The sequence below is a fragment of the Ascidiella aspersa genome, chromosome 7 (assembly GCF_963924565.1).
Source record: "Ascidiella aspersa chromosome 7, kaAscAspe10.2, whole genome shotgun sequence".
Taxonomy (NCBI): domain Eukaryota; kingdom Metazoa; phylum Chordata; class Ascidiacea; order Phlebobranchia; family Ascidiidae; genus Ascidiella; species Ascidiella aspersa.
In genome coordinates this window covers 22,769,302-22,795,996 of record NC_139453.1, presented here as the reverse complement: position 1 = coordinate 22,795,996, position 26,695 = coordinate 22,769,302, and the positions used below count along the sequence as shown (strand labels likewise).

Below are 26,695 nucleotides of genomic sequence, written 5' to 3'. Positions count from 1 at the left end.
TAACTTGTGTCACGTTGTTACGATAAAGAATTGTTTTGCAACAATTACACTTGTCTAGTAGGACGTTTGCCGCGCATATTGACTGAGATATTATGTTTAACAGCTGGTTTTTAATTAGGGCTGTTAATTAAATTTTACTGAGCAGATCCGTACAAAAAGGCGTCATTGGAATTGTAGCCAAAGTTATATCCGAATTCACAAGTAGACAGCACTGACAAAACTGCCGTAGTTGCAGCGTAGTAGCTCATTAGTCAGTCAATGTAATCGTGTTTGTTTTTAGGCTTGTTTTTTGGGCGCTCGTCTAGAATCCTACCACAACGAACATTATTAGGGTTAGGGTGCCGGTTAGCGTTTGGGTTTGGGTGAGCCCATTAATAGTGTTAAACAATATTACTTGACCTACCCACACCCAAACACTAACCGACACCCTAACCCACCTATTGTGCATTGCTTAATAATTAATTTAACGTTGTGGTAGGATTCCAGACCAGCGCCGTTTTTTGTGCTAATTTGCGTATTTCGTTTTGTGCTAATTTCCTTTAGACTTGTTTTTTGTGAAACAACCTGGCTCCACTGCAGCTCCTCCCGTCTGTGTGAATTTGCCTTGACCCAAGTAGGCTACTGACCAGTCAATTGCTATACATACGGTTATTATGGCTACCAAAAGAAAAAGAACTATTGCAGAAGAGTGCAGAAAATTTAATGATGAATGGATTGGTAAACACTTATTCATTTTTTGTAAATAGCAAAGCAATATGCTTAATCTGCCAGAATTCATTAGCTCAAGCCAAAGAGTACAATATTAAAAGACATTTTGAAAAAAACACAATGAAAAGTATGGAAAGTACACCATAGAGGAGAAAAGACAGCTTTCAGACAAGTTAATCAGGAATCTGCAAGTACAACAGCAAGTATTAACCAGAATATCTGAGACTGATTTTGCTAATACTGCTCTGAGCTTCAAGATAGCAAGGATTCTCAGCAAACACCAAAAGCCATTTTCAGATGGTGAGATAGTAAAAGAATGCTTGCTGGCGTTTGCTGAATCTAAGTGTCCACAAATTGTGAGAAGTGTTACAGAAGTATCTCTGTCACTTCGCACTGTAGTCAGACGAGTTGAGGACATGTCTTCAGATATAGAATATCAAATAAAGGTGAAAATGAAAGACATAGAATACTATTCAGTATTCACTCGCATTGGACGAGAGCACAGATATCAGAGACACAGCTCAACTAGCTGTCTTTATTCGAACTGTGGACAAGGATTTTTAATGTGCTTGAACTGGTTGATTTATACGCGATGAAAGGCACAACTAGAAGAATTGATATATTTGAAGGCCTCCAATCATCCTTAGAAAAAATTGGGATTAATGACTTCGGTAAATGTATTTCAGTTGCCACAGATGGACAGATGGTGCACCATCAATGGTTGGCTGTCATAATGGTTTAATTGCTAAAGTTTGGGAGCTAAAACAGATATTATTGCAGTGCATTGCATTATACACCAGGGAAACTTGAGTGCTAAGGTAATAGAAATGGAACATGGTACTTCAGTAATAATAAAAACAGTAAACTACATTTGTTCCCGCGGATTAAATCACCGAGAATTTCAGGAGTTTTGGCTCAGCTTGAAAGCGGGCATGGGGATGTTATATACTTCACAGAAGTCCGTTGGCTTAGCAGAGCCTCAACGTTGCACCGCTTCTGGCTATTAAAAGATGAGATCAATATGTTTACGAACTTGAAAGGAAAGGAGGTGCCACAGCTATCTGATTCTGCTTGGCTAATGGATTTTGCATTTCTAAATGATATTTCAGGAGCATTGGCTAGGTTAAATGTCCAGCTGCCAGGGAAAAACAAGTTGGTGCATGAATTGTTCAAAAACCTTCGAACATTTGAGCGAGATCTTTAACTCTATGAGCAAAGCTTGCGTGAACACAAAATTGACCATTTTCCAACTTTAAAAAGTGTCTCTGATGGCAGTAATGAGAGCATGGATGGTTATGCTCGAAGAGTGGCAGCAATGCGTGAGACATTTTCATCTCGATTTACACAAACTCGAAGCTTAAGAAGTGATATGACCGTCTTTTCACTTCCCTGTACCTGTGAAATAAGTTCTACGTCTGTAGAAATCCAGCTTGAATTGAATTCACTACAGGAGGATGACATTCTCGTACAAAATTTCAATAAGGTAAATCTCATTGAATTTTATAAGTCTCTACCAGTGGCGGAATACTACAACTCGAAACAATTTGGCAAAGTCAGTATGCATGTTTGGAAGTACGTATTCCTGTGAGCGATTGTTTTCACAGATGAAACTCGTGAAAAACAAGCTGAGAAGTAATCTGACTAACCGTTACCTGCTTGATAATTTGCGTCTATGCACATCTAGCATGGAACCAAACATTAACAAGTTGGTTCAAAATATCCGGCATCAGAGCCTTCTCAGTTCTCACTAACTTCTACTTAAACATCCACATGTGTGTCTGCTATGATATTTCATATTCGCTTGTACTGTTTTTCTAGTAAAAGCTGAAAATATGAATTAGTGTTTATTTGATGTGCGGCCCTCCTGTAAGCAATACATTTCCTAACTGGCCCTTGTGTTAAAAAGGTTGCCCTCCCCTGGTTTAAAGGTTGGACATCCCTGCACTAGAGCTAAAAAAAGCAAAATAAGATCATAAGCAGAATACGACGAAGACAACATAAAATAATGTCTTGGGTATAATATTACGTAATCTTTATGAAATTGTCGTTCAGCTTTGAAACTTCCTTAAAACTTGGCTTGGATTTGTATCCGACAAATGTTTCGTTGACAATTCGATGTCACGATAAAACCAAAACCACCAAGTAATCTTGAGACATACATTAAAAAAAACAAGTAATGTTGAGACATACATTAAAATAATGGATAAACTTCCCTATTCTGATAGCCCTTGGTTTTATTCGGACAAGTTGAAGTCGTATTCCGTGGATATTATTGCACATTTGGCTTTATTATGTCGTTAGTCGTAGTACTACTATGTTAGAGGTAAAGCCTGAACAGCTAAGTATTGCTTTATTTATATTTTAGTAAAATTAGTATGATTTTTGTCTCAGAAAGACATACTCCATGCAACATAATAACAAACATGAGAATTTGAAACCATGATTTTGTGAATTGACTTGAAATGACCCTGGCGGCCATTTTAAAAACTTAAAATAGCAAGAGGAGCTGAATCGGTTTTGTTTGAAACTACCAAATTAAACAAATTAGTTGACACACACTTGTATCTAATGTCTTGAAAATAAAAGTTTACTGTCACTTTAACCACAAACGCATGTCTACAAAATGCGCATGAAGTCGTAGTTATTATTTGTGGTCGCGCAATGCACAAGCATGTCCGCACTTATTTAAATTAGTAATAAACCGAAAAATGTGCTTGCGCAGGTCTGCTTTGAACACTTTTCAACCGGTTGGTCGCACTATATTGACTGAGCTCTATTTGGTTGAAAGAAAACCCCAGAAGCTATTAGTATAGGCCTACATTTTTTAGAAAAAAATCTTTTAAACCGTAATTTCGTTGCTACTAAAAACTTGCAATGCGAATTTGTAGAGGACGTTTGGTTTGGACCATAATGGTTGTAGGTTGTAGTAAGACGCTGTAAGAATATCATGGCCCACATACAAAAGGTAGCATTTTGAACGTTTCGAATATCTCTGTTCAATAAAGAGAGAGGATGGTTTAGTTAAATAAGCTCTTACAAAAACCTATGCAACATATTCAACCAGTATCAATTTTTGAATGTATAAGCCTGTTAGCATCACAGATGCAATATGATTTTTTGTGTTTTGAAAAGTTATACGTAAGTTGGGTCTTTGTGCGGCATGTGCGGCTGTTCCAAATGGTCCGAAGGCCCACTATTTTGTTTTGACTGTTACGATAAGCGTTGGGGAATCTGCTTAGAATGTGTTTGTTTTTTGCACTATTACTGATGAATGAACTTTACAGTATAAATAAAAACTCCCTGGCCTCTACTACAACCAACCATATATATGGAAATATATTGTCGTTAATGATATCTGTAGAGGATGTTTTTGTAGGCACTAGGTTAAAACACGCACCACTAAAATCTGTAATATTTCGTCTGAACACATTTAATGAGTAATTTAATTTAAAACAAAAAAGCTTGCTACGTTAGAAATATTAAATTATCATGAGGTTAACAACGGTAAATAAACCTGACAAACGATTTGCAAGACGCTTCTTTTGGCGGAAATAGTAGATCGAATTTCAATGGACCGCTTTGTTTTTAAGATAAACAACGTCCAGCATTTCAGTATAAGACCCTATACGAATCTAACCTGGCAGCAGAAATTTTAGTGTATGAAAGGTCTTGCGAACATTAACTTTTTTTGACTGACTGCGCTGAAGCCCTTTAATCGCCACACCTCAATTTAGTAAATATTTGCATCGGGACAAAGCACAAAGCACCATAGGCCCTTGGGCAAATCACTTATTCTCTGGTAGATATACAAATGGTATTTCTAATGTTTTATTGTTACCTGTTTTGCAATGTTGTATCGCATTTCGCGAAATACTTATACTCCACTATAATACTTACTATACCAAATCGTAAGATTGGAGACGCAACTGAAAAAGTAGTCAAAAATGCGGCGTTTCTTGTATTGCCAAAAAAACACGAACACTGTAAACCTATTTTTTGGCAACTACCATTCGTGGCGGACAATACAGACGGCCCGGTCTAAATTGTACCACAAACAAAACCACGAATGCTGTAACGCTTTATCCGTATGCATTGATAAGATAAGTGTAAAGGGTTGGCTGGTCATATCCGGTCCATTATGTTTTGATCTTTCCTTTATTGGTGCGTTTACCATGCGGAATCTATAAAAACAAAACAACTAGTTAACAGAAGCGCTTCGTTCTATTTTACACGAACATTTACTTAACATTGTACCCCTACAAAATACCAAAATTTTAGATAAAAAAACAACGCAAAGCGAGAGGGTTTAATAGCCAATTAAGTTTATTAAAACCTTCTTCAAAAAATATATTAAATTCAACAAATGCTCAAACCACCGGACTGTATTCAAGGCAGGGCTGTGCAGTTGGTTAAAAACAACCCGAGTCCGACTGCTGAGTCCGATTCCGACCAAAAAAATACACCCGAATCCGAATCACGAGTCCGACTCCGGCCAAATGTAAGATTTTGTCGAGTCCCGAGTCCAGCTCTGACTCTACAGCCTGTATTTTACCCATTTACGCAACTAAATTAAGGTGGATTTTCAGCATTCCACTCATATTGGTGTCATAATTGATCCACCCGCATTACGTGATTTAAAAATATTTCACTTTTACAACTTACATTTTGCCGCCTTAACAGTTTAAAAAATTTGATACTACACATGCGTACGTCGGACTCGGGACTCAGGTAGTTTTACGCGGTCTTACTCGAGTCTCGAGTCCTAAGTCCCGAGTCCGACTCCGGCAAAACAAACCGACTCCGTCGAGTCCCGAGTCCCGAGTCCGACTCTGACTCCGCAGCCCTGATTCAAGGCAGTGTACATATTTAGGTATCGTTATTGATTCGTTTCAAATGCCGCGAAAAAAGTAGCCCTTTGATTCTTGGTAACTTCTAGTATATGCTTGACTTACCTTTTAGGCAAACGTAGCGAACCCTGTAGTCCTTACATTTTCCAGATGCTTGGTGGAAACCCCTGCAAATCAAGCCACGTTGAGGGCTGAATGCCTCAAAGATATCACCGGTGGCAAGACATGGTTTCTGAAAATAGAATTTGGATAATAATGCGCTTTGGGTCTTTTTGGATAATATACAGTGTACGCCAGCCATGATTATCTTCTTGACAGTTGCATTAAGTTTGTGTTGCGCTTTACAACTATAGTTTTAAGGGAATTTGACCGGATCATAATTTGAGTTAAATGTCGGAAGAGATAAAAATAATTGAATTTTTTTTCTGGGAGGGGGTGTCTTTAAGAAGCCTGAGAAATCAATAGACGGTAAAATTTTTTTTTTGCTTTGAACACCTATTGCACTTTGACATATCTTCATAGACGGCCGATAACGTATCAACTTGACCTATACTTTTTTTGTAAAAGGAACAATAAGATCTAACAAAAAACCCACCCCATCAGTAGTCTGTGCCTGGATTGCAACCGGGTAACGGCAAGCCTTGCAGCCATCATATGCTGGTTCAAAGTCGTCTCCACCATTATGCGATGTATATTGGTTCACCCATTGTGTGTAGTATTCTGCAACGGATAACATTACACAAGATTTAAGGTTTTGTAACAAGTCGCAAAATATGACTCTTACGAAGTGCATTGGCAGGTTTTTCATACAATGTCACGTAGACCTTAAAGGCCATTACTTGAATCCCATATCAAACGGTGCCATCGTATAGGCTACTTAACACACATGGAAAGAGCTGAAACAGTTTCGGAAGTAAGAAATCTCAGGTAGACAATAAAATTTAAAGAAATATATTGGCTGTAAGGTCCATAGGATCCATCGCTGTTCCGGCCATATCGCGAATGAATTTGCTCCTTGTTATAGCCTACTTTGGTAATTTTAATTTTAGCGTCGATGGAAAAATAAACAGTATACTTAACTATAAGCCTACTTACTTGCTTTCGTATTAGATAATGTTAAAACTGTTTGTAAAAACAGATATCTCATTCGAAACTTATGCCGATTCATAAGGCGAAATACATATTTTTTGTAAAATAGAGATTTTATGTTTTATACCTGCTTTTATAAACAGTCATCACACATGGAACGTTTACATTTCTCCCAACTCTCACCATACTCAGCGTCGACCGTCGGATAGTCGGTTTCCATAACTGAGCCAGCCGGACAAGCAAATCTGACCCGGTAGTGGCCGTTGACCTTTGCCATCTCATGACCCAAAACCACTTTACACACTGCGTCCGGTCGGTATACGAGGGCGTGCCGCAGCACGGCAACGGCCGGGGCCAGGGGAAGCTTCTCGCCACATGAGGCGGGTCTAACCGGTAGCCAGGGAGTGTACTCTTTGTCTGAACAGTAAATCAAAACAATTAAAAGTAACGCCGGCGAAAATTGTACGAAATATGCAAGTTATATGTTTGTTGGCAGAACTTACATTGACTCGTTTCTTTCAAAACGTACCTGGTCACGGTTACCTATAAGTTGCGTAAAACTATTTACAACCTGACCCTTTAATGCAGTGATTCTCAACCTCGTATCACTTACGGTACCCGTCAAAATAATAAATAGATTTGCGGCATCCCTACTAGAATTTTTGTTGAGTATTTTACTGAAATGTTACTCTAAATGGTACTGGAACAACACAGTCTACTTAAAACGTAGAAAAATGTCAGTTGATATAATCGTACACAAGTATAGTTGTATAAAGAAGCTTACCAATTAGGCAAAAATCAAATTGTTAAAATTATTAAAATGCCTATCCCTTGAGCATTAGAAATGGCACATTATGGCACTGCGGCACCCCAGTTGAAAACCACTGCTTTAATGAAATCGATGCTGTCGCCATTAAAAAATCACTTTTACAAAATAGTTTAAAACCTTTATTTTGAACTGCACTGGACACAGCTCGAAAAGACACTCAAAAATCAAGTTTGACAATTACCAATAAGGCAATTATAAACTGTTAGCTAACTTAACACGTACCGGTAAATTAGCCATTTTCGTTCAATAGGGTAAAGCTATACATTTTTATAGCACATTTTAAAAAGAAGTTGCTTGCTTTAATTTTAGATTACCTTTAAACAAATAAAAAAAAGTTATCGTCCATAGACTGCCACGGTCCGTTATAAATATTTAATACCTATGCTAATTTAATATTTAATTAATGGTAAGGCAGCGAGGAAAACATGTTTTTTTTACATCACGAACACACCTAACATGCAAAGCACTAATTGTTGAGTGCTAACTCAAGGACCAGGGAAACTCAAATAGTTTTTTTTTTTATTGTTTTATTCAAACATGATCTTACTGTACCCACTGATGACATGCCCCAAACTCGGCCTCAAACGATTGCTAAAAGTTTCGTTTGATGTGCCGCAGGGCTGATAGTACAGCAATTTTAGTATTTGTAATAATTAGCCTTAAAGTTTTTTTATCGTGTGCCAACGAATATGCTATAAATGTGTTCTTGTCGTTTGGCTGTCTGGCAAGTTAAAAACCGAATAACATAACTTTATAAACCGACAGGTGGCAGGATTGCCGTAATCCAATATTTTCTTGCCTAAAACCTGTTGTAAAACTGTTTGCCCCACCATAATGTTTCTCTCCGTAGTCTGCATATTCCATCCATGGAGTTAGGTCCAGTTGAGGTATTTCGCCGCAATGCACCATCTCATTGCCTTTGCCCGGTTGGAGCATCACCTTAGGTTGAATTATCAAAGTCGAGGCGCTCGTGTCGCAAATCAGTCTGGCAAGCGTCATTTTCTTGATGGAGCTTAGTTGCGCTGAAGTAAAAAGAATGATGTGACTCGGGTGCTTCCATAATTTAGTTATACATGTAAAACTCATAGTTAAAAACATGAGTAAAAACAGGATCAGACGTTTTGTTTAAAGGAAAATATATTTCGAAATATGTTTTTAACTATGAGTTTTACTTGTTAATATACGCGTCAGCGGAGCAGTGATCGACTGGATAAAACCTGCCGCCGATGGTTTTCGATTCTATAAAGATAAACCCTATTGTTAGTTATACATGGATTCACCAAGTTATTTTTATAAAGGGCTGCTGGATAACTGTAACGACTGACGCAGGCTGGATATTTGTATTAGGTGCAATTACTCTAGTAGGCCTATAAATTTAATTATTTTTAAACAATAAAACGTTATAGTAGCGAGATTCATTTAAAGTACATACATGGACTATTTCCGTTTAATAATTAAACCAGTGGTTCTTAACCATTTTTCAGCCGTGCCCCCCTTTGGTAATTTTCTCATGCCTTGCGCCCCCCTATTAAAATATTTCAACATTTTGCAATTAAATATCACTAATAAAACAGGAAAATAGTGAAGTGAGTTGTTGGTCGCGCGAAGCGCGAAAAATTTTGAGTTTTATTTGGTCGAATTGGCTAAACTGCAACCGAAGAGGCGTTTCGCATTGGGCACACAACAAATTGCGCGAGCTCGACACATTGATTTTATCGAGCTGATTTTGACGAACGTGTTGCGAAGGCATTTACTCCACAGTTGTAAGAGTTGTATGATGTCCAGTGTAAAAAATGTCAAGCGCAAATATTAAACATTGCGTTATCGTGTTTCAAAAGATGTAACGACACACAATACAACAGCAATATTGCAAAAACAACATAGTTTCGCACAAAAAAAGTTCGACTCCCCCTGTTGCTATAGCCTGTTATCATATAGCCTATAAAATATGGATGAAAAATAGTCCGAAAGGGCGATAGCTTTTATAGTTATCTATAAGTTAATTTACTAAGACGGTGATACCGTGGATTTTCTAAAAAGTAATGAGAAGATTCGCGAAATTTTTTGCAGTTTTAAAAAATTTTTGCAGTTTTAATGTTAAAGTTGGCAAAAAACAGAGTTTGTATGTAGGAATTATGCCTAACCCAAACGAGACCATTAAAATCACTGCAAAAAGTTAAAATATTGAAGTCGAGCTCGCGCCCACCTTGTTAAGAACCGCTGAATTAAACGTAGTTTAGTCTTATCACTGCAATATGCCGCGGACTGGAAGAATATACCCTGGAAGCCTGCGTCCGGCCCGCCGGCTTTGGCTAGTGCTAATAAATGTGTATACTGTAGAAAAAACGCAAAACGAATTATTGATGTAGACAATTCATTCATGCTGCTTAATTTCTGCAAATCGCCTTCCAATAAATGCAGCCAGAAAGTAAATGAAGACAATACAAAAATAATTTACCTGGGGTAAATCTCCTAGCCACCCCGCCGTTTTCATGCCAATTGAAGTCTCCCCTTCTTAAGTCGCGAAACTGGTATGCAAGGATGCAGGCAAATGTTGGGCCAACGATTCCCCCGGCAATAGGCCTTTCCGCATTTCCACCAGGAAAGAGATCAATATCTTCGTCATTCCTAGAGTTTTTTGGTTATAGTAAACTGAACATCAAGAACCGGGTTACTTTATTTACAACTGAATAATCACAGCCCTATATTCTGCTTGGGTGCTGGGCTGCGGAGTCGGTTAAAAACAACCAGAGTCCGACTCCCGAGTCCGACTCCGGCCAAAAAAATACATCCGACTCCCGAGTCCCGAGTCCGACTCCGGCCAAATGTAAGATTTTGTCGAGTCCCGAGTCCAGTTCTGACTCTACCGCCTGTATTTTACCCATTTACGCAACTAAATTAAGGTGATTTTCTGCAATCCACTCATACTTGCGTCATAATTGATCCACCCGCATTACATGATTTAAAAATATTTCACCATTTGCTATTACACTTTTACAACTTACATTTTGCCGCCTTAACAGTTTTAAAATTTGATACAGCGCATGGGCACTTCGGACGCGGGACTCGGTAGTTTTACGCAGTCTTACTCGAGTCCCGAGTTCTGAGTCCGACTCTGGTAAAACAAACCGACTCCGTCGAGTCCAGAGTCCCGACTCCGACTCCGCAGCCCTGATGCTTGGTAGGCCTAATTGGTAACACGTTCAATGGCTAATGCTTCCACGTTAAGTTTTAATTACGCGATAAATCTGTTAAACGTGGTCAAAACTTCAAAGAAAATAACATTTTAGATATAAACCAAGCATTCAGTTGTAACAAAGGCGATTGATAATACCAAAGTTTTAACTCTAACTTGTTAAAAAGTCGTAAATCTACAACTGAAAAAAAAAGACTTTTATGTAAATCAGGTTTAATGTAAACTAACTTGGTCTAATTAAGGTTGTTATATAGATAACCTTAATATAGGCTCTAAGTAAAAAGTTTTCGTTAACGCTTAGAAATAAAAAAACAGCACACAACGTAAACGCAAAAGTTACTTGTAAACAGAGCGCAGCTTCGCTTGGGCATCTTTCGGCATATCACTGAGGTCTTGTTTCAGTCCACAGAATTGACGATATTTGAGATACCCGGGAATGCCGTGATCGCGACCGCGCTGAATGTTCAAGGCGTTCAGATCACTGCCGAATTTTTTGTCTAAACAACATATTTCAATTAGTAAACAAGTTCCACTAATTAACCAACTGGCGACGCGGCAACATGCCTTTTTGTAGGTATATGTAAATCGCGATCACAGCATTTGACTGCGTCCGATTGCAAACAAACCCTTGACTGTAAAAAAGTAAGGGATTGTCTGCCGCGGCCTTCATGCCTCCTTGGTGTCGTTCGGGTGACATGAGCATGCATTGTTTTAATTATTATTCAGTTAAAACTTCAATTTGGGGTTTAGTCAAACTTTTGATACCTCTTTGTGACGTTCTGTGACGCATATTTTGCAAAACATGAGACACCACAAAGTGTTTATAGATTTTAAAATGGGTCCATCACTCATAAAAGATTAGGGAACACAATTCCAAGACCTGTTTTGCTAGCTTCTTTTCCTACATATTGTGGCGCCTCATACACATTAACGTTATTAAACCCCTCGAAAGGCAAACTCTCAAATCCCATTTGATATATACCTTTGTAAAACATGATTACCCACCATCCTCCTTGAAAAGTTTATCGATAACGTCTGTTACGAGGCTCAGGTCAAACTTGGAGGCTCCGTCAACTGCTGCCCCTCTTAACATCTTTCCTGTGCCATCATTCATAAGGAACGGAACGCTACTGAAGAAACTGTGAAACGTATTGCATTATAGCCTTAATAAAAATTATTTATTTATTTTAATAAGGTTTACCTAAAATATTAGAAATCTTTAATATGTCGTCTTTCTTAGATTTCACAAGTATGTCGACAGCCTTTTTCGTTTCCCAGAAGACGGTTAACAAATAGCGGGTGAATAAATTTCTACCTCAAAAAGATCGTAAATCTTTGGAAAACTGTTTCGCCAAACAAAAATAACTTAAACCTATTGTCTATAGTCCAGTGGTTCTCAACCTTTTTTTCGTTTGTGGCCCATTTACGTTGCCAAACAAATATGTGGCCCCATAGTTTTATGAAAGAAAAAAATGTAAAATAGGTTTAGAACAAGACACAGCAGAACATATTTCTAAACAGACTATTTATTTAACCGTGCATTAGTGAGATACTTGCGCCTGAACAATAAATTTACATTCCTTTTTAATTCCTCCCCAAGCCATTATTCCTGTAAAATTAAGTATAGTGACACATATGGAAACCTGTTTTGACTATATTCGGGTTTTAGCTATATATATATAAGTTCTCTCAAAATATCAGTTCAAAAGTGACTTCAAATCATCTAATAAATACTCTCCAGGTTCGGTTGAAACGCACAAAGCTGTACTTTTGCAGTAAAAGTACAGTTTAAATAGTAAAAGTGTGTGCACTGTTTCTACCTCGGCATGCTATTACACAATGCGAGTTACACTTACTTCGAGGACAGGGGAATGTCGCCAACTTGAGCAAAGTGATAGTTGCGAAGTGTAGGGGTGTTGACGATCAAGGTGTGCAAGCGGAGCGCGGCCGTCGCGAAACCGTTGGCGACCGTTGCGTCATAGATGGCATTGTACCCGTAGTAGAAACCCTGACATCAAAGCGTTAGGAACATGGTAAAACGGGTGCTTTCTGAATGCTAAAGGAAACCCAACTTTTTCATCTTTTGAAAAAAGACATCTTTTGAAAGCAGAAGAGGAAATGAAAAGGGACACTTGCTATGTTACCAGAAGTAGTTTTACCCTTGTATGCTTTCGTTCAACTTATAACATTTAAGTCCATTCGAATAAAAAAGCCTCAGTACCAAAAGGGTATTAAAAGATTCTACTCGAGACATTGTCTTTGTTCTAAAAAGAGTATCTCACCTAATAGAAGGATAACCGAAAGATTTCTCAGCTATCCTGTATATATCCTAAAGGCCACTTGAACAAGCTCGGCTTTATCTCTAAATAAATACAATTGCAAAAGAAGTTGAATAAGTCGACTTACTTCCGGTGTGAGTTGTAGACCATAAAATTTCATAACGTTTGGTCCGAGTATTTGAGGAAGAAACTCGTTGTAGCCGATTTGCTGAACAATTGCTCCCATGATTTTTCGAGCATTCTAAAACGAAATCGAGTGAATTTGCTGTGAGTGTTAGTAGAAAGCTGGTAAAGCTACGTGACATAATGTAGTTAAATTTAGGGGTCAGCTGCTTTTGATGCACTCGTCCAATACTAGACTAGTGTAAGAACCGATTCGATAGCAAATTGATCAAGGCTTTCTAACCATTATTTATGGTCAAACGCTGCGCTTTTTAATTTAACGATGATTTTGTTTTTCAAGTGAAGACTGTACAGTGCTTCTCAAGCGGAGCGCCGCGGTGCATTAGTGTGCGATGGAATTTTGTCAGGTGCGTCGCGGGCAAGTGGAAAAAATATTCTACAAAATAAAACATGTGTTTTGTTCATATATATTACTTTTATTCGGCCTAGGCCCTAGACCTAGATCATTCACCCAACAGCTCTTTCAAGATAAAGTAACTATATAAGGCCAAAAAAGTACGACTTGCAAGCGTTTAAAGAGAAATGCCTGTCTAACAACAAAAATAGAGAACGCTTTGCACGCCCAGTGCGCCGTCAAGTTTTTAGGTGCCTACAGGTGCGACGTGATGTTAGAAATATTAGGAAACACTCGACTGTGGTAAGACATCATTTACTATCGGATCGGACAACCCTACATTTTGCCAAACATATTGGGATCCTATATTAAAAGTGGATAAAAATAAATTGAAGGGACAGTTATAAGAAAACAAGTTATACGACAGGGCAATAAAATTGAACAAAATTCATAACGTTTTTAATTTAACATATGCCATGACAGTTTGTTGTCATAAAACCGCTAGACCGATCATTTTATGGTATAATTATTACAGGCAATTCAAAAATATCCTAAGCCCCAAAATGATATGCTTTTACGCAACTTTAAACCTGGATTATTCCCTGCAATTATTGCGCATCAAGAAAACCAACAGTAAATAACATAATACAAGAAAAAAAGCAGAAAGTTAGTTTTTTGTTAAGATAACTAGTTTAAAACTGTTATTGTGTAAATGTATAAGCCGGGTAGGCCTACTACAATTCCTAAGAAAACGATTTTATGATCGTGTTTTAATTAGGCCACGTTTCAAGTTTATTTCTGTCGCAAATTGTAAACCCAGCCACGAGTTACTATATTCCAATTTACGTATGTTAAATAAACTTTTGGTTACAAAAACTATTTGGCCAGCCAGGTGATAGATTTCCGTATAAAACAGTTATTCTCAAAAGGAGACACTTGGCTCTCTTAGAAAGTAAATTTTAAATTTAGGGAGTAAATTTGTTCCAGGGAGGAATTGTGGAGGTAAAATGGAAAAAAAATCTTTTATCGCTTATATGCAATAAAGTGCTTATTGAGCTGTAATGATTGGTATTGTAAAGATATTAGGCTCATAAAAGTCTATTGTTTCTTCACAGTTACAACCATTTAGCAACTACACACCAATGCAGGCATATTTTAAAGATATAAAATTGAGTCTTGACTTTGGGAACAGATGTGTTTATTGCAGTTTTACATCTATTTTTGTCGGCTCTTTTCCTGTAAGTCTTTTTTGTCGACTGTAGGTTTTTTTTGTCGAATAAAAAGGGTAGTAAACTTTGTGTTGTTTTTTTTTGCGCAAGAGCAATTTAGAGTGTTTGCGCTTGTAAGGGAGGAATATGAAAAAAAAACTTGGTATAAAACAAAAGTTTTAATCAAGCTTAGCCAAACAACTATAACATTGTTAATATGTTCTAAATGATGAACATCGTAGCAGCGCGTCTGTTGGTTACACCGAAACCTGATAGAGTTTTTCGCTGTCCCAGTTGGGGTTCAAGTATGTAAGTTCATCGACGATCCGATTATGCAAGCGAAAGAAGGCTGTATGATCACTTGCCAGCACTGGCTGTTCGCTAGCACGAACGTCGCCTGTCAACGGAAAGCGGCACATAAAATAAATAAGCCCGACCAGATAACTTTAGGCGGCACTCCAACATGCGAATCGGTGACAAGAACCATAAAATCAGAGTTATCGAACAGGGGGCCATGAAGGACGTAAACAAAAACTTTGGAATATTAGCTTAGTCAAGATACACATGTGCGAATGCTCCACGTTTAAAAACATGAACTTTGTGGCATTTGTTTTAGTTATAAACCAAAGCGGTTTCACCAAGATACACAAAACCTTTCGGAAAGCCAACCCAACTCAATGTGTTATCATTCATTGGTTAAACAGCCTATCGGTAATTTATTTTTAACAAATGAAATGAAAGCTTAACTACAACTTGACCCATAGCAAAACGATTGAACGTTTTGAGCGTTCATTTTGCTTTCAAACAGAAACATAGGTTAATTCTGGTCAAAGACATTAGGGCTATACAAAATGGCAAAAAGTTTTTCAATTACGAACAGACGTTCAGGTCGAATCACTACGAATAAATACAGCTACGTTAGCCTACATACCGGCAGCAAAGCAAGAGGTGTTTACAGGTTTGTGAATAGCGGGACAATCCATCTCCAGGTTGCTTCCAACCAATGCACTCTCCAAAGGCAAACTTTCGAGATCCGGTTTTGTAAATTTACCGGCCAACAGTTTTCCTACAAAAATAATTTGGTTTTTGCATAATTTTAAGCGAACGTAGGGCGATAAGAACACTTTGAAGGGCAAACAATCATTTATGCGCTACTCTTATGTGTTATAATGATAAGCTAAAATTTGGATTTAAACCTATTGTTATCAATTAAATGTTTTTCTTTTTACATCTAAGAGTTGTTCCAGTTAATAGAATACGTCGATATTAAGAAAATACGTTATAAAATCGAACGGTAATCTATATAGTTAAGTGTTCGAAATGTTCTATACACCTCCAAAATTGAATTACGTTTTTCGTGTTGGATCATAAACACGAACATATCTCCATATAAAGAGATTCTATAAAGATGCTTTTAGGAGAATAAAAAAATAGGATTGCCTATAGAAAGACCACTGAACTTGTACGGTGGCTTTCAATTTTCTCGATCTCTTATTTGACATCCCATGTAGCAAAACCTTGATAAAATTCTTATTACGATAAAGCAGTATTTACCTGGTTGTGAAGCAGGAGCTCTGAGTGCGGTAGCATGTGCTTTAGTGCTTCCGTACACGAAACTCGCATCGATGTAGGCACTTTCAAGGTTTTCCTGCTCCCGTACATGTTTGGTTTTACCTGACAATTCAATATATAAGTTCGTATGACTGAGTTTATAGCGAGTATATAAAACATTACTTGATTTTTTTAAAGGAGGTTTCGGTTATCCTAAGAAAATAACCGCTTTGTACTACCGCAGTTATGGTTTCAAAGGTATTCCAATAATTAATACTTATTAAATACTTTTAGTGTTTTTGTCTTTATGCAATAAACTCACAGTTGACATTGGCGACCGACTTGCTTCTTGTGAACGTTAAGCATTTGAATTCCGATTTCATTGGATCACCTTTAGGAATTGCGATGTTGAAACACTCAGGGTTCTTCGAGGAACAGTTGCAAACTAAACTACCTGTGACCATCAATAGACATCGATTAAAGATATGATTTCGAATTTCGCCTCTTTAACCAGACAATATAAACTTTTGGGAGACCGAAGGCTTAAATTTTTAGCCGCTGATTAAGCGGCACATGATTAAAATTCCCTCCGTTATCAGTTAAGCTATTTTTTCAATTCGCATTTTAAAAGAAAAACAAACACGACTAAATGATTTTTGTATAGAGTTTGAGGTGACACAAACGTTCAATTGGTAATGCACATTGTTGAAAATCAAAAAAATTAAAGTCGATATTAAGAAGAATTATGACCTTCGTGCAAAACTGAGGCAGTTTGACGATAATAGTTTGCTAACTGAAGGGTTGGGCAGTATGTCATACATTCGCCGTACACAATCAACTACAATTGTTGTTAATCCAAAAAGTATATATTTGCAATTTCGGACTGTCCGTCAAAAGTATTTGTACAACTTTTAAAATTAAATTTAGAACTAAAAAGCTAACAAATCAAATATATATTCCCCTGAGTGCGAATGTTAGTGCAAAGTTATAAACTTTCAAGCATGTGCAACACAACAGTTTTGCATCAAATAAACACACTTTAGTTTTTTTTTTCCTATACCTTTTTCATATACTATACGCATGCAACAAAGCACACAATTTAGGTCTTTGAAAGAGCTGCCCGGGAGATTTAAAACAAATTCCAACAGGTTACAATAGCTAGACGATTACAAGTACATGCTCAGCTATTCAGCATTCCCTAATCTTAAAGCAAAAATTATTCTTACCCATAGCAGTTCTGGTTATGTCGTGGGCAAATATCTGCCCGAAAGTAACCAGCATGTTGTTGATAACTGACGAGTGTTGGTGGCTGGAATTCCGAACGGCATTGGTAACTGCACGTGGTGAGGGAAGGTGCCCCCTGCTGGATCCCCGGGGGGCTGTAATGATAAACAAATGTAGATATGTAGTATTACAGGCTAGAAACACACAAATACATATTTACTTTTGTTGACAAGCAATACACATACGCTTACAACTTTTTTGTATACAATAAAAAAATAGTTTACGATAATTCATTAAACGACGAAGTCGCCAGTATGACTGAATTAAATATGTGAAAAAAAAACATTATTTTAAGAATCATTTTATCTGGAACCCCATCTGAATTACTTTGTTATTTAAAGGAAGCAAAACAACACTTTGTGCAATAAATCGAGAACCAAATGAACAAAAAACAGTTTAACTGGTTCCCATACAAATAGTTGCACTTTCATCGGCAAACCGCTAATACAAATCGATGCATTCAAACAGGTTTAGTAAAAATACTGAATTATATCGAAATATTTCTGCGATATATCTAAATATTTCCACCTGTTTTTCTGTCGTATGCAGGTGGGAGCAGTCTCTTCAAAGCACGGCCTCGCATACCCCTGAATTTGTCCAACTTGCTATTACACGAACCATTATGAGTCGAGTAACTACAAGAACCATATGTCCAATTTAGTAATTTGTCAGTAAGAAGATGTGGTTTATTTTGCAAATATAATTTTTTTACCTATATGCTATAATTAAGATAAAAAAATTGAGTCATTACTAGGGATGCTCAAAGTAGAACATCGAATCCTTGGATTCGAATCCAGATGGGATTCGAATCCAATTCTGCCGAATTGGAACCGATATAATTTAATGTTTCACCAACGATTGTCGCGCCTAATTGTACAAACGCGTGTGGTAAGTTGGCCTGTCGCCGCGGTGACCAATTTATAGTGCTTGCTTTAAATGTAACCTCGTAGTGCAGTGTCAGCGTTTTTTCGGGCGACCAATTACCGCGTCTCGCGATAACGTTCGTCTAATAATTAAGTGTCAATCAAGCGTTATTGGGCGAGCGGCTAACGTGTAATGTCTGGTGTGGAGTTCGCAAATTCCCTAAATGCGTTAAGTATCAAAAGTAACATAGCGTTGCAAAGCGTGCTGGGTGTCCACAAAATGCGCTATGGGGTTACTTAAGGTCAACTTTAGGCCAATATTCAGTAAGTTATGCAGTTTTGCACAACGTAATTGTCAAGAATTCGTTATGTCAATAATAACTTTGTATTCTTTGCAGTACATCATTTGACTGCATAACAGATCATGTTAGTCAAAAGAAGCACTAAGACTCAACAACGCTTTCAAAAACAGGACCGAATTGCGTCAGACTTCTGTGTGCAGTGTTTAATTGTCCTCACTATTGGCAAAAATAAAAGTTTTGGACACAACCTGGACAGTTGAACATATTAAAGTTTACAGAACGGCTTCAGATGACAGAACTTTGTTAAGAATGCTAGACATATGGGAGATTTTTTTTATAATGTACACGTGTTAGCAAATTGTTTGGGCGATTTATTGCTGTGATTGTGGGCCCTGTAGGGTAGACTAAGATTAATCCCTTCCCCAAACAAAATCGAGGTTAAATAATTTAATAAAAATATACTAGGATTCGCTATTCTGGATTCGTTATTCTAGATTCGGAACCTATTATTCTAGAATACCTTGGGATTCTACTTTGAACATACCTAGAACACTGCTTGTGCTTACCCATAGTTGCACGTTTCTGTAAAAGGCAGGCAGCTGTCGTCCGGAAGAGAGTCAACTGGTAAAATATAGAGAAGTGATAAAAGTTTATGTATCTCAGACTTAAAATGAAAATCAAGATAACCTAGAAATGGCATAATTTAACTCAAAAATAAAGATAAAACGACCACTAGACATAAGCAATGATATCGCAAGAAAGTAAAATGTTTAGTGTTACATGCTGTCCTTACCTTTATCCACGTAACGCTTTTCGCACAGTGACAACTTATGTTTGTGACATTGATCCGTTCCATAAGCTGTTTCGTATGGGCTTATGTGGGTCTTATATAAAGGGCAATGGGTCCCGAAACTGTGTCTCCTGTAGGTATCACTTTTGTCTTTCCCTGCCTGAGAGAACACAATTTAAAACAAATAGGGAAAGTTAAAATGTTCATGTATGTTACCCATTTGGCAAATATTCCGATAAAAAAACGTTGCCTATTTAAGTCTACATTTTATCCAAAAATGTTACTCAGGGTCGTCAACGTTTTCCAAGCGGCGGGAAAAAACAAACTAAGCAAGGTCACGGCGGGTAGAAATGAGTTTCCACCAACAAGTTTTGTTGATAATACATTGGTTTTGGAGCATTTTTTATAAATTAAAGAGGGCCCAGTATTTTTGTGAAAATGAAAAAAGTAATTATGTAAAAAAGAAGGATGCAAAGCGTTCGAGCGGAGATCCAAGAATGCGTTTGTTTTGTGTTGATTGGCAAACGTTATATTTTATAAAAGTGTTTCTCAACCTTTTATCGCGGCAACCCAAATACCAAGTGTAAGTATAAATCAAACCTTCAGCACATAGGTCATGAGCATACATCAAAAACATAGGTCATTAGCATACATCAAAAACATAGGTCATTAGCATACATCAAAAACATAGGTCATTAGCATACATCAAAAACATAGGTCATTAGCATACATCAAAAACATAGGTCATTAGCATACATCAAAAACATAGGTCATTAGCATACATCAATTGGAATTTACCATAGAAAGCTAGTGCAGTCAACTACCCAAACATAGTAAACGTCGACCCATGGGTTAAGAAATACTGATTTAGAACAGACGTAGGTCTAACGCACACAGAGGTTTTTATATTTACACTAAAATAGCGTTTTGTTAAAATTGTATTATTTGGAATTTTTGTTGAAGAAATTGCATTTTTCAAAACGTTTTAGTCCAAGACGAACTATGATAAATATGTAATAAGAGCACTCAGGGGAACGTCATCATTTAAATTTTTGTTTTCTTGTTTTAAATGTCATGGCCTAAGTCGAATAGGGCCTGCTGTGTACGATCGGCGTTACGCCATCTTTAAAAGAAGTAATGTATTTGCGCAACGCGCGATAAAATCCATTCACAAATAAGTTGGCAAACTTTCATGATGAGAGTTCCGCGGTATGCGTCGAACCATTAGGCTGATAAGTTTTGTCAAAAATGCCAAAATGGAGGGCATCACGTCGCCGGCAATTTGGAAGGGACGGCGAGCCGGATGATTTATAGTGTTGGGTCAGACCCGCGGTCTGTAGGTTGTCGACCCTGGTCTAGCTTATATTTGGATAATGGAATATTTGCAAAACATCTGAGTAAATTTAGTGTCCAAACCAGAATAAATGAACCGTTTTACGTGTAATACCTTTCATACTTTTTCGAACATTTTTTTTTCGTTTATTATTCTGTTGTATAGCGGCTAATTTTTTTAAGTGGCACACCTTGGAAATTAAAATGTCGTTGATGGGAACTTAAATTGGTTAAAAGAAAATAACCAGTTCAGGTAATGATAACACTTTACTTAAACCGAAAATGAAAGTCAATTCCTAAAAATAAATCTACAAAAAGTACTTCTTCATTTTCCATTCTGTTGAATCCGAGCCATATATCTTGGTATTTCAATTTCCTAAATTCAAATGCTTTGAGCACAAATCTGCAAGAAATAACAAATGATATAATTCCTGGAATCGCGGTTATTATATCATGGGACAAACCACGCAAGACAATATCTGTCAATCATGTAGAACAGACACGACAAACTGCGAATCATGTAAGCTAAAATGCTAAGACGATGTCGGATCCAAAAGGAAACAACGAGTCAATTATTGGCATGGCATATCGCTGCAAAACATGACATAGAAGTAAAGAAAAGTTTGGTATACTTCGATATCTCAACATTCAAGATTCCCATGGCAAGGTAACCGCCCCACTTGTGGCAAGCTTCTCTTCCGTGAACGTAGCTGCCTGGTTCCGTAATCAACCGGTACGTATTTCCTTCCCAAGTGTGCTCCAAGAAGCATTCCTCTAAAAAAATATATTTTTGTAATAAAAACAGAACAGTCATTATGGCGGGTTCCAAACGAAACCCATTAGCTTCGCCTAAGCATGGTGGTGGCCCAAAGTAAGTTTGTTTGTCATTTAAAAAACGTTTAGTATATGGTGTTGGCCTACCGTTTTTTTTTCATATGATGTTGGCCAAAGTTTTACGAAGTGAGACTGTTACCAACGTTTAGGTGAAATAGCTCAAAAATTGGTTTACTTCATCCCCTTATTTTCGATAATTACAGGCATATTAAGGTCGTTTGTAAATAGTTGTTTCTTGAAAGATAAAAAAGTAAATGATTCGAATACAAAACATTATTTCACATTGTATTTTCGCTTCAAGCAAATGTGTAACACACCATAGTTTTGCATCAAATAAACTCAAATATTTTTCTCCTACCCATTTCTTATCTCATTCGAATAATAAAAGCAATACTATTTAGGTATTAAAAGCAGCTGCACGAAAAAAATTATGCTGGCAGTAGATGACAACAAAACAAATAAACAATGCGTGCACAACTGCACATTTTATAAACGTACTAAATTAACAACTCTATATTACACAGCGTTTGCGCAATAGTAGACGAACAAAGCTCACACCATTATTTCGTTTATTCGTATTGTAAGCCAGTGGTCTTACCTGCTTGAGACGTACTGCACAAGGTGACCGAAATTAGAACTAAGAAAAAAAGTGCTTCGTGAGACATATTTTTGTTGCATAAAAGAATATAACATTTATGACGAAGGACTAAAGATAAAAACAAATTGATTTTGATCAAACAAAATGGTAGAATACGATTTAGTAAGCTTATGCGGAAAATTTTGTTCAAAAGTAACACTATAGAACAGCGGTTCCCAAACTGGGGTCCGCGGACCACTTGGGTCCCTAGAACAGTTTCAGAGGGTCCGCAAGGAGAGTTAAGGCCTGTTTACACTACAGCTGCACTGAGCTGAGCAAAGCGTAATTTGCATTTAAATTCTATTGTGGCGAGGGTTTCACGCTTTGCTAAACGCAGCTCAGTGCAGCTGTAGCGAAAACAATTTCACGCCCAGTGCAGCTCCGCTCTGTGCAGATGAAGTGTAAACGGGTTAGTCTTTAATTTTTTTAACAATAATCATTAGCGAAAGTTTTTAAACATTAGAATTAGACTATGTTTAAAACATTTTTAGCTAGTTATGCTTTATTATTCGATAATATAGCGTCTTTGTTGATGTCTCTATTATGCTGTACTATACCTGCTATCAGCGAATCGTTCGCATTACCGGTAGTTAGAAAGTTACATTAGAAAGAATCATGACTACACTAGTGTACTACAAGAAACATGGGTCAACTGACCTGTGAATTTTTATAGGGCCGCGAAATATCAAAATAATTGCAAAGGGTCCGCCAGGCAAAATTTTTATAAAAGTTTGGGAACCGCTGCTATAGAAGTACTACCAGACCGTCGAATTCAGTTTGTGACCTCCATGCAAACCAAGTCATCCTAGCTAAACTTTATCAAACCTTTCAATCCCTAAGCAAACCACAAATCAGCCGAAAAACCGTTGAACCTAAAAGGCTTACGACCAAAATGTCAGCGTCAATTTATCTAATTTCGGGTATCTTAAAAGCACGCCCAACCGACAGTAGTATGAGAATGCTAAAATTTGCGCTGTCCTATAAGAAACCTGAACATCGCACAAAAAACTTACCAAATAAGTAACATGTATCTCTAAACTGGTAACTTTTAAAGACCTTAACTCGTTAGTACAACCAATCCCATAAAGCGCATTACACAGGTGACAAAAGTTGTAACCTGTAGCACCATCTCCTTTGATTGCTCTGCGGTAGTTTAATAGACGTTCGTGATCAATCGTATTTGAGACACCGTCCATATTGCAAATATTCAGACAGCAATGACTTTGTGATAGCTAGTCAAAACAGACGCGATTTTCTGGGAAATTCGGTAAGCGCAATAATAGAGAATAAAACAATAGATTTTCATTTTAACAATACTTCTAATTTAAAGGAATCCTCAAATTTTTGTGGAACGCCGATTAGATCGCGCATGGCTAAATTTAAACCTTTAGAAATACAGAAATTTCCAAGCAGATAAAGAAACTTCCAGAACGTCATGGTGCTAATTTATGAAGAAGAATAGTGCTGGGAAATTATAACAAAAAGGCAGACAGACGATTTTGTTTTTTTCACAAAAGAGAAAAAACACAAATCCTAGATAATTTTAGGAAAGTTAATTACATTTTGTTGTTGAAGTTGAGCCTAGACAACAAAAGAAAATATTTTTCTAGCCATACTGTCGATGCAAACAAATAATATGAGCACGAACTTGAAACCAAACCATGCGGGTAACATCAACATCTGGTTTTACGACTTGCGAAATGTCAGAAAAGTCTGAAGCTACAATCAAACCTTATTTTATAATACTTTTCAAATTTGGCCGATGCCATCAGTGGTAGTTAACTAAAGGACGTTTATGATTTCTCATTTTTTGCAGCAAAATCTAACTCCTCTACAATGACTGTTGTCTGTACTATTGGTCGTGTGTGAATTCATATTTAGTAGTTATGGCCGCTATAGGTTAACAATTCATTGCACAGCCTCAAACCACAGATTTATTTTAATTTGACAAAAATCACAAATGTCACCGATTTCAGACAGTTCCATCCTTATCGTGAAATATTTTCCTTGAAGCAAAACACTCCTTTAAAAAGATTCGTCAGGTAGGAGGTAAAGTATTTCTAAACTTCTCTGTCTATTCGAAACTTCGCATGACAACAAGCAACGGAATGACACGTAAGCATTCACTTCAGAACTCAGTTTACGACTAGTGATCAATATATACCGAATTTTAATAAGCATTTCTTTCGAGATTGATTTATATTTTTTATAAGACCTTTCAATCAAAGTGTCCACAGATTTCAGTGTTTCCGTAAGCATGTGTATGAGTCCACAGTTGTTGCAAGGTTTTGCTTGTCGCAATTATACAATACTATTTACTCCTGTTAAAGTTTGGTCTACCTTTTTAAACCGTGATGGTAATGCTTTAAAAATACAAGTTAAAATAGATTAATAAGGCTTGATTCACCATTCTCTTTTGGTTCACCATTGCAAAAAAGTAATCACTACGCTGGGGCGAAGCGTTTAACAGTGTCTGCAAACGCTGATTTAGCTCAACAAATCAGCAAATTTGATATGACGGCAAGGCATTATTAAAAGTAAAATATCAGGCTTCAAAAAATGAAAATATGTATTACGAATGTTGTGATGTTTACCCATGAACGCTAAAAGTCGACACAGTGCCGAAAATTTATACAAGGTTTCGTAACACGTAAGGCTGAAGGCAAAATTGAGTGTCATTTTAGTTCCACGCGCTATTTCGAATAAATTCCCAAAAACTAAAGAACTTGCATCTGTCTAAAACTTTTGGTGTTACTCCCGCTGCAGGCCACACTGAGCTCTGTATAAAAAGATAAATGGTAAACTTTGCTGTAACCTATGTGATGGATTTTGGTGTTACCATGTTATTGTTTGAGGTGTTGCGTTACGCAGTAGGCCTATTTATGACAAATAAAGACAACTTTTGAGTTATTTGAAACATGTTGTCTTACAAAATCCGAAAAAGCTATTGCCGTTCTGAAAGGAGCTTTTATATTGCTGTATGACACATATTAGTAATGAATATTATTATATTTTTTAATTATTATTATTTTGCTTTTGTTAACAACAAATGGATCAATGTTTGGTTACACTAAGACGTTTCGATACGAACTTGTATCATCTTTAGTTAATGCATTACTTATAAAAGGTGGGCCATAATTGTTTTTTTTCTGAGTTTCCATATTAACATTATTCAGCACCTTCAGGTGTTGGACAGCTACAGCGGTGTTAATAAGGTGTCAACGTTCGATTCGGGACTACAGTCTTGGATAGATAATCACTCGAGTTGGCACAAGCTTAACACGTCCGAAGCCCCTGCGAACACTTCGTTTTGGCAAAAATCAACGTTATGATCTGAATGCTACAGAACATGTCTGCCAACGTCCGATTTTTTCATCCACTCTGTGTTCTTTGACCCTTGTTAAAAGATGTCGTCGGGTTTGGCCAATGTATGAAACATTCGCATAGAAACGGCCTATTAAAGGCGATGTCGATCTACTCGATGTTTTGGCTTTGCAATTCATTATAGACCAATGTTGGTTTTGGTAATTTACACTTTATTTCGTAAATTACTACGTAAACATAGATAATATAGTATATAGTACAGAGTTGGATTAATTACATTAATTCAGTTCAAATGCAATTACATTTACAATTAGTGCTCCCTTAAATGTTTCAATTACATTACAATTACAATTAGATTGAAAAATGTAATTAATTACATCAATCACAATTACAAAATTGCAATTTACTAAGTTTTTTATTGCTGCTGAAATACGGAATACAGTTTATGTCTCATCGCTTCCCCACGAAAATAAACAATGTGAAACTTTATTGAAACTTCAATTTTCTCTATTTCAATGTGTTGAGCCAAAATTTTAGCAAATTACAATCACAAATAAAGATAAACGGAATGAAAAAACCTCAGTTACATTACATTTACATTAAAAATACTGTAATTAATTACATCAGTTACAATTATGAATTACAATTGATCCTCTGATACTTATACTGTTGGAATAACAGGATAGTTGATTTTTAAGTTTGCTGGCATTTGGTAATGCAGCGCCCACGTTTTTAAGCACTTTCACACGACCACGTGCTTCAAGCCATTCAACTACATCAGATGCGAAACGCACTTTATTTTTCGCGTGAGTGTGCCTACAGAACTATAGCGAGGACGTGACTTTAAAACAATTAAGTTTTGCAATCTGGGATAGCATTTCACTCGGCTTTTCTCTATTGCTTTGTTCGTATAACTTTCCTTCTTCCTTTCTTTTAGACAAATACCTTATGACCGCTTCAAAATATGAGGTTCACCGTATCTGTGTTTCGTGTGCAGTGTGGATAAATATTAAAAAAAGCGTTTTCTGATAATTAAACATAAACAGTAATTTAATGCCAAAAGCTTAAAGCGTATCCACGTAGTTAAGGCCTATGTAGGTTTCAT

The 26,695-nt window shown here is 36.9% G+C and overlaps 1 protein-coding gene across 1 annotated transcript; it reads right to left on the bottom strand.

Annotated features, from left to right (window-relative positions):
• Positions 1–4,848: 4,848 nt before the first annotated feature.
• LOC146138380 (lactoperoxidase-like) lies at positions 4,849–21,991 on the bottom strand. The gene is made up of 18 exons (XM_083394583.1): positions 21,988–21,991; positions 21,428–21,569; positions 18,037–18,143; positions 17,451–17,603; positions 16,547–16,678; positions 16,228–16,347; positions 15,605–15,739; positions 14,943–15,070; positions 13,076–13,189; positions 12,526–12,677; positions 11,675–11,808; positions 11,010–11,166; positions 9,932–10,101; positions 8,304–8,495; positions 6,828–7,061; positions 6,151–6,275; positions 5,661–5,787; positions 4,849–4,889 (listed from the first exon to the last, which is right to left on the bottom strand). The coding sequence occupies exons 1-18, from the start codon at positions 21,989–21,991 to the stop codon at positions 4,876–4,878; spliced, it is 2,340 nt and encodes a 779-aa protein (XP_083250709.1). The 3' UTR covers positions 4,849–4,875.
• Positions 21,992–26,695: the final 4,704 nt, after the last annotated feature.

Excerpts from the sequence above, each read along its gene's own strand:
- LOC146138380 (XM_083394583.1), bottom strand. Across the intron at positions 15,071-15,604 it reads CACCTCTTGCTTTGCTGCCG|GCGACGTTCGTGCTAGCGAA; the intron begins GTATGTAGGCTA and ends TTCCGTTGACAG. Across the intron at positions 11,809-12,525 it reads GACATTCCCCTGTCCTCGAA|TTTCTTCAGTAGCGTTCCGT; the intron begins GTAAGTGTAACT and ends TACGTTTCACAG.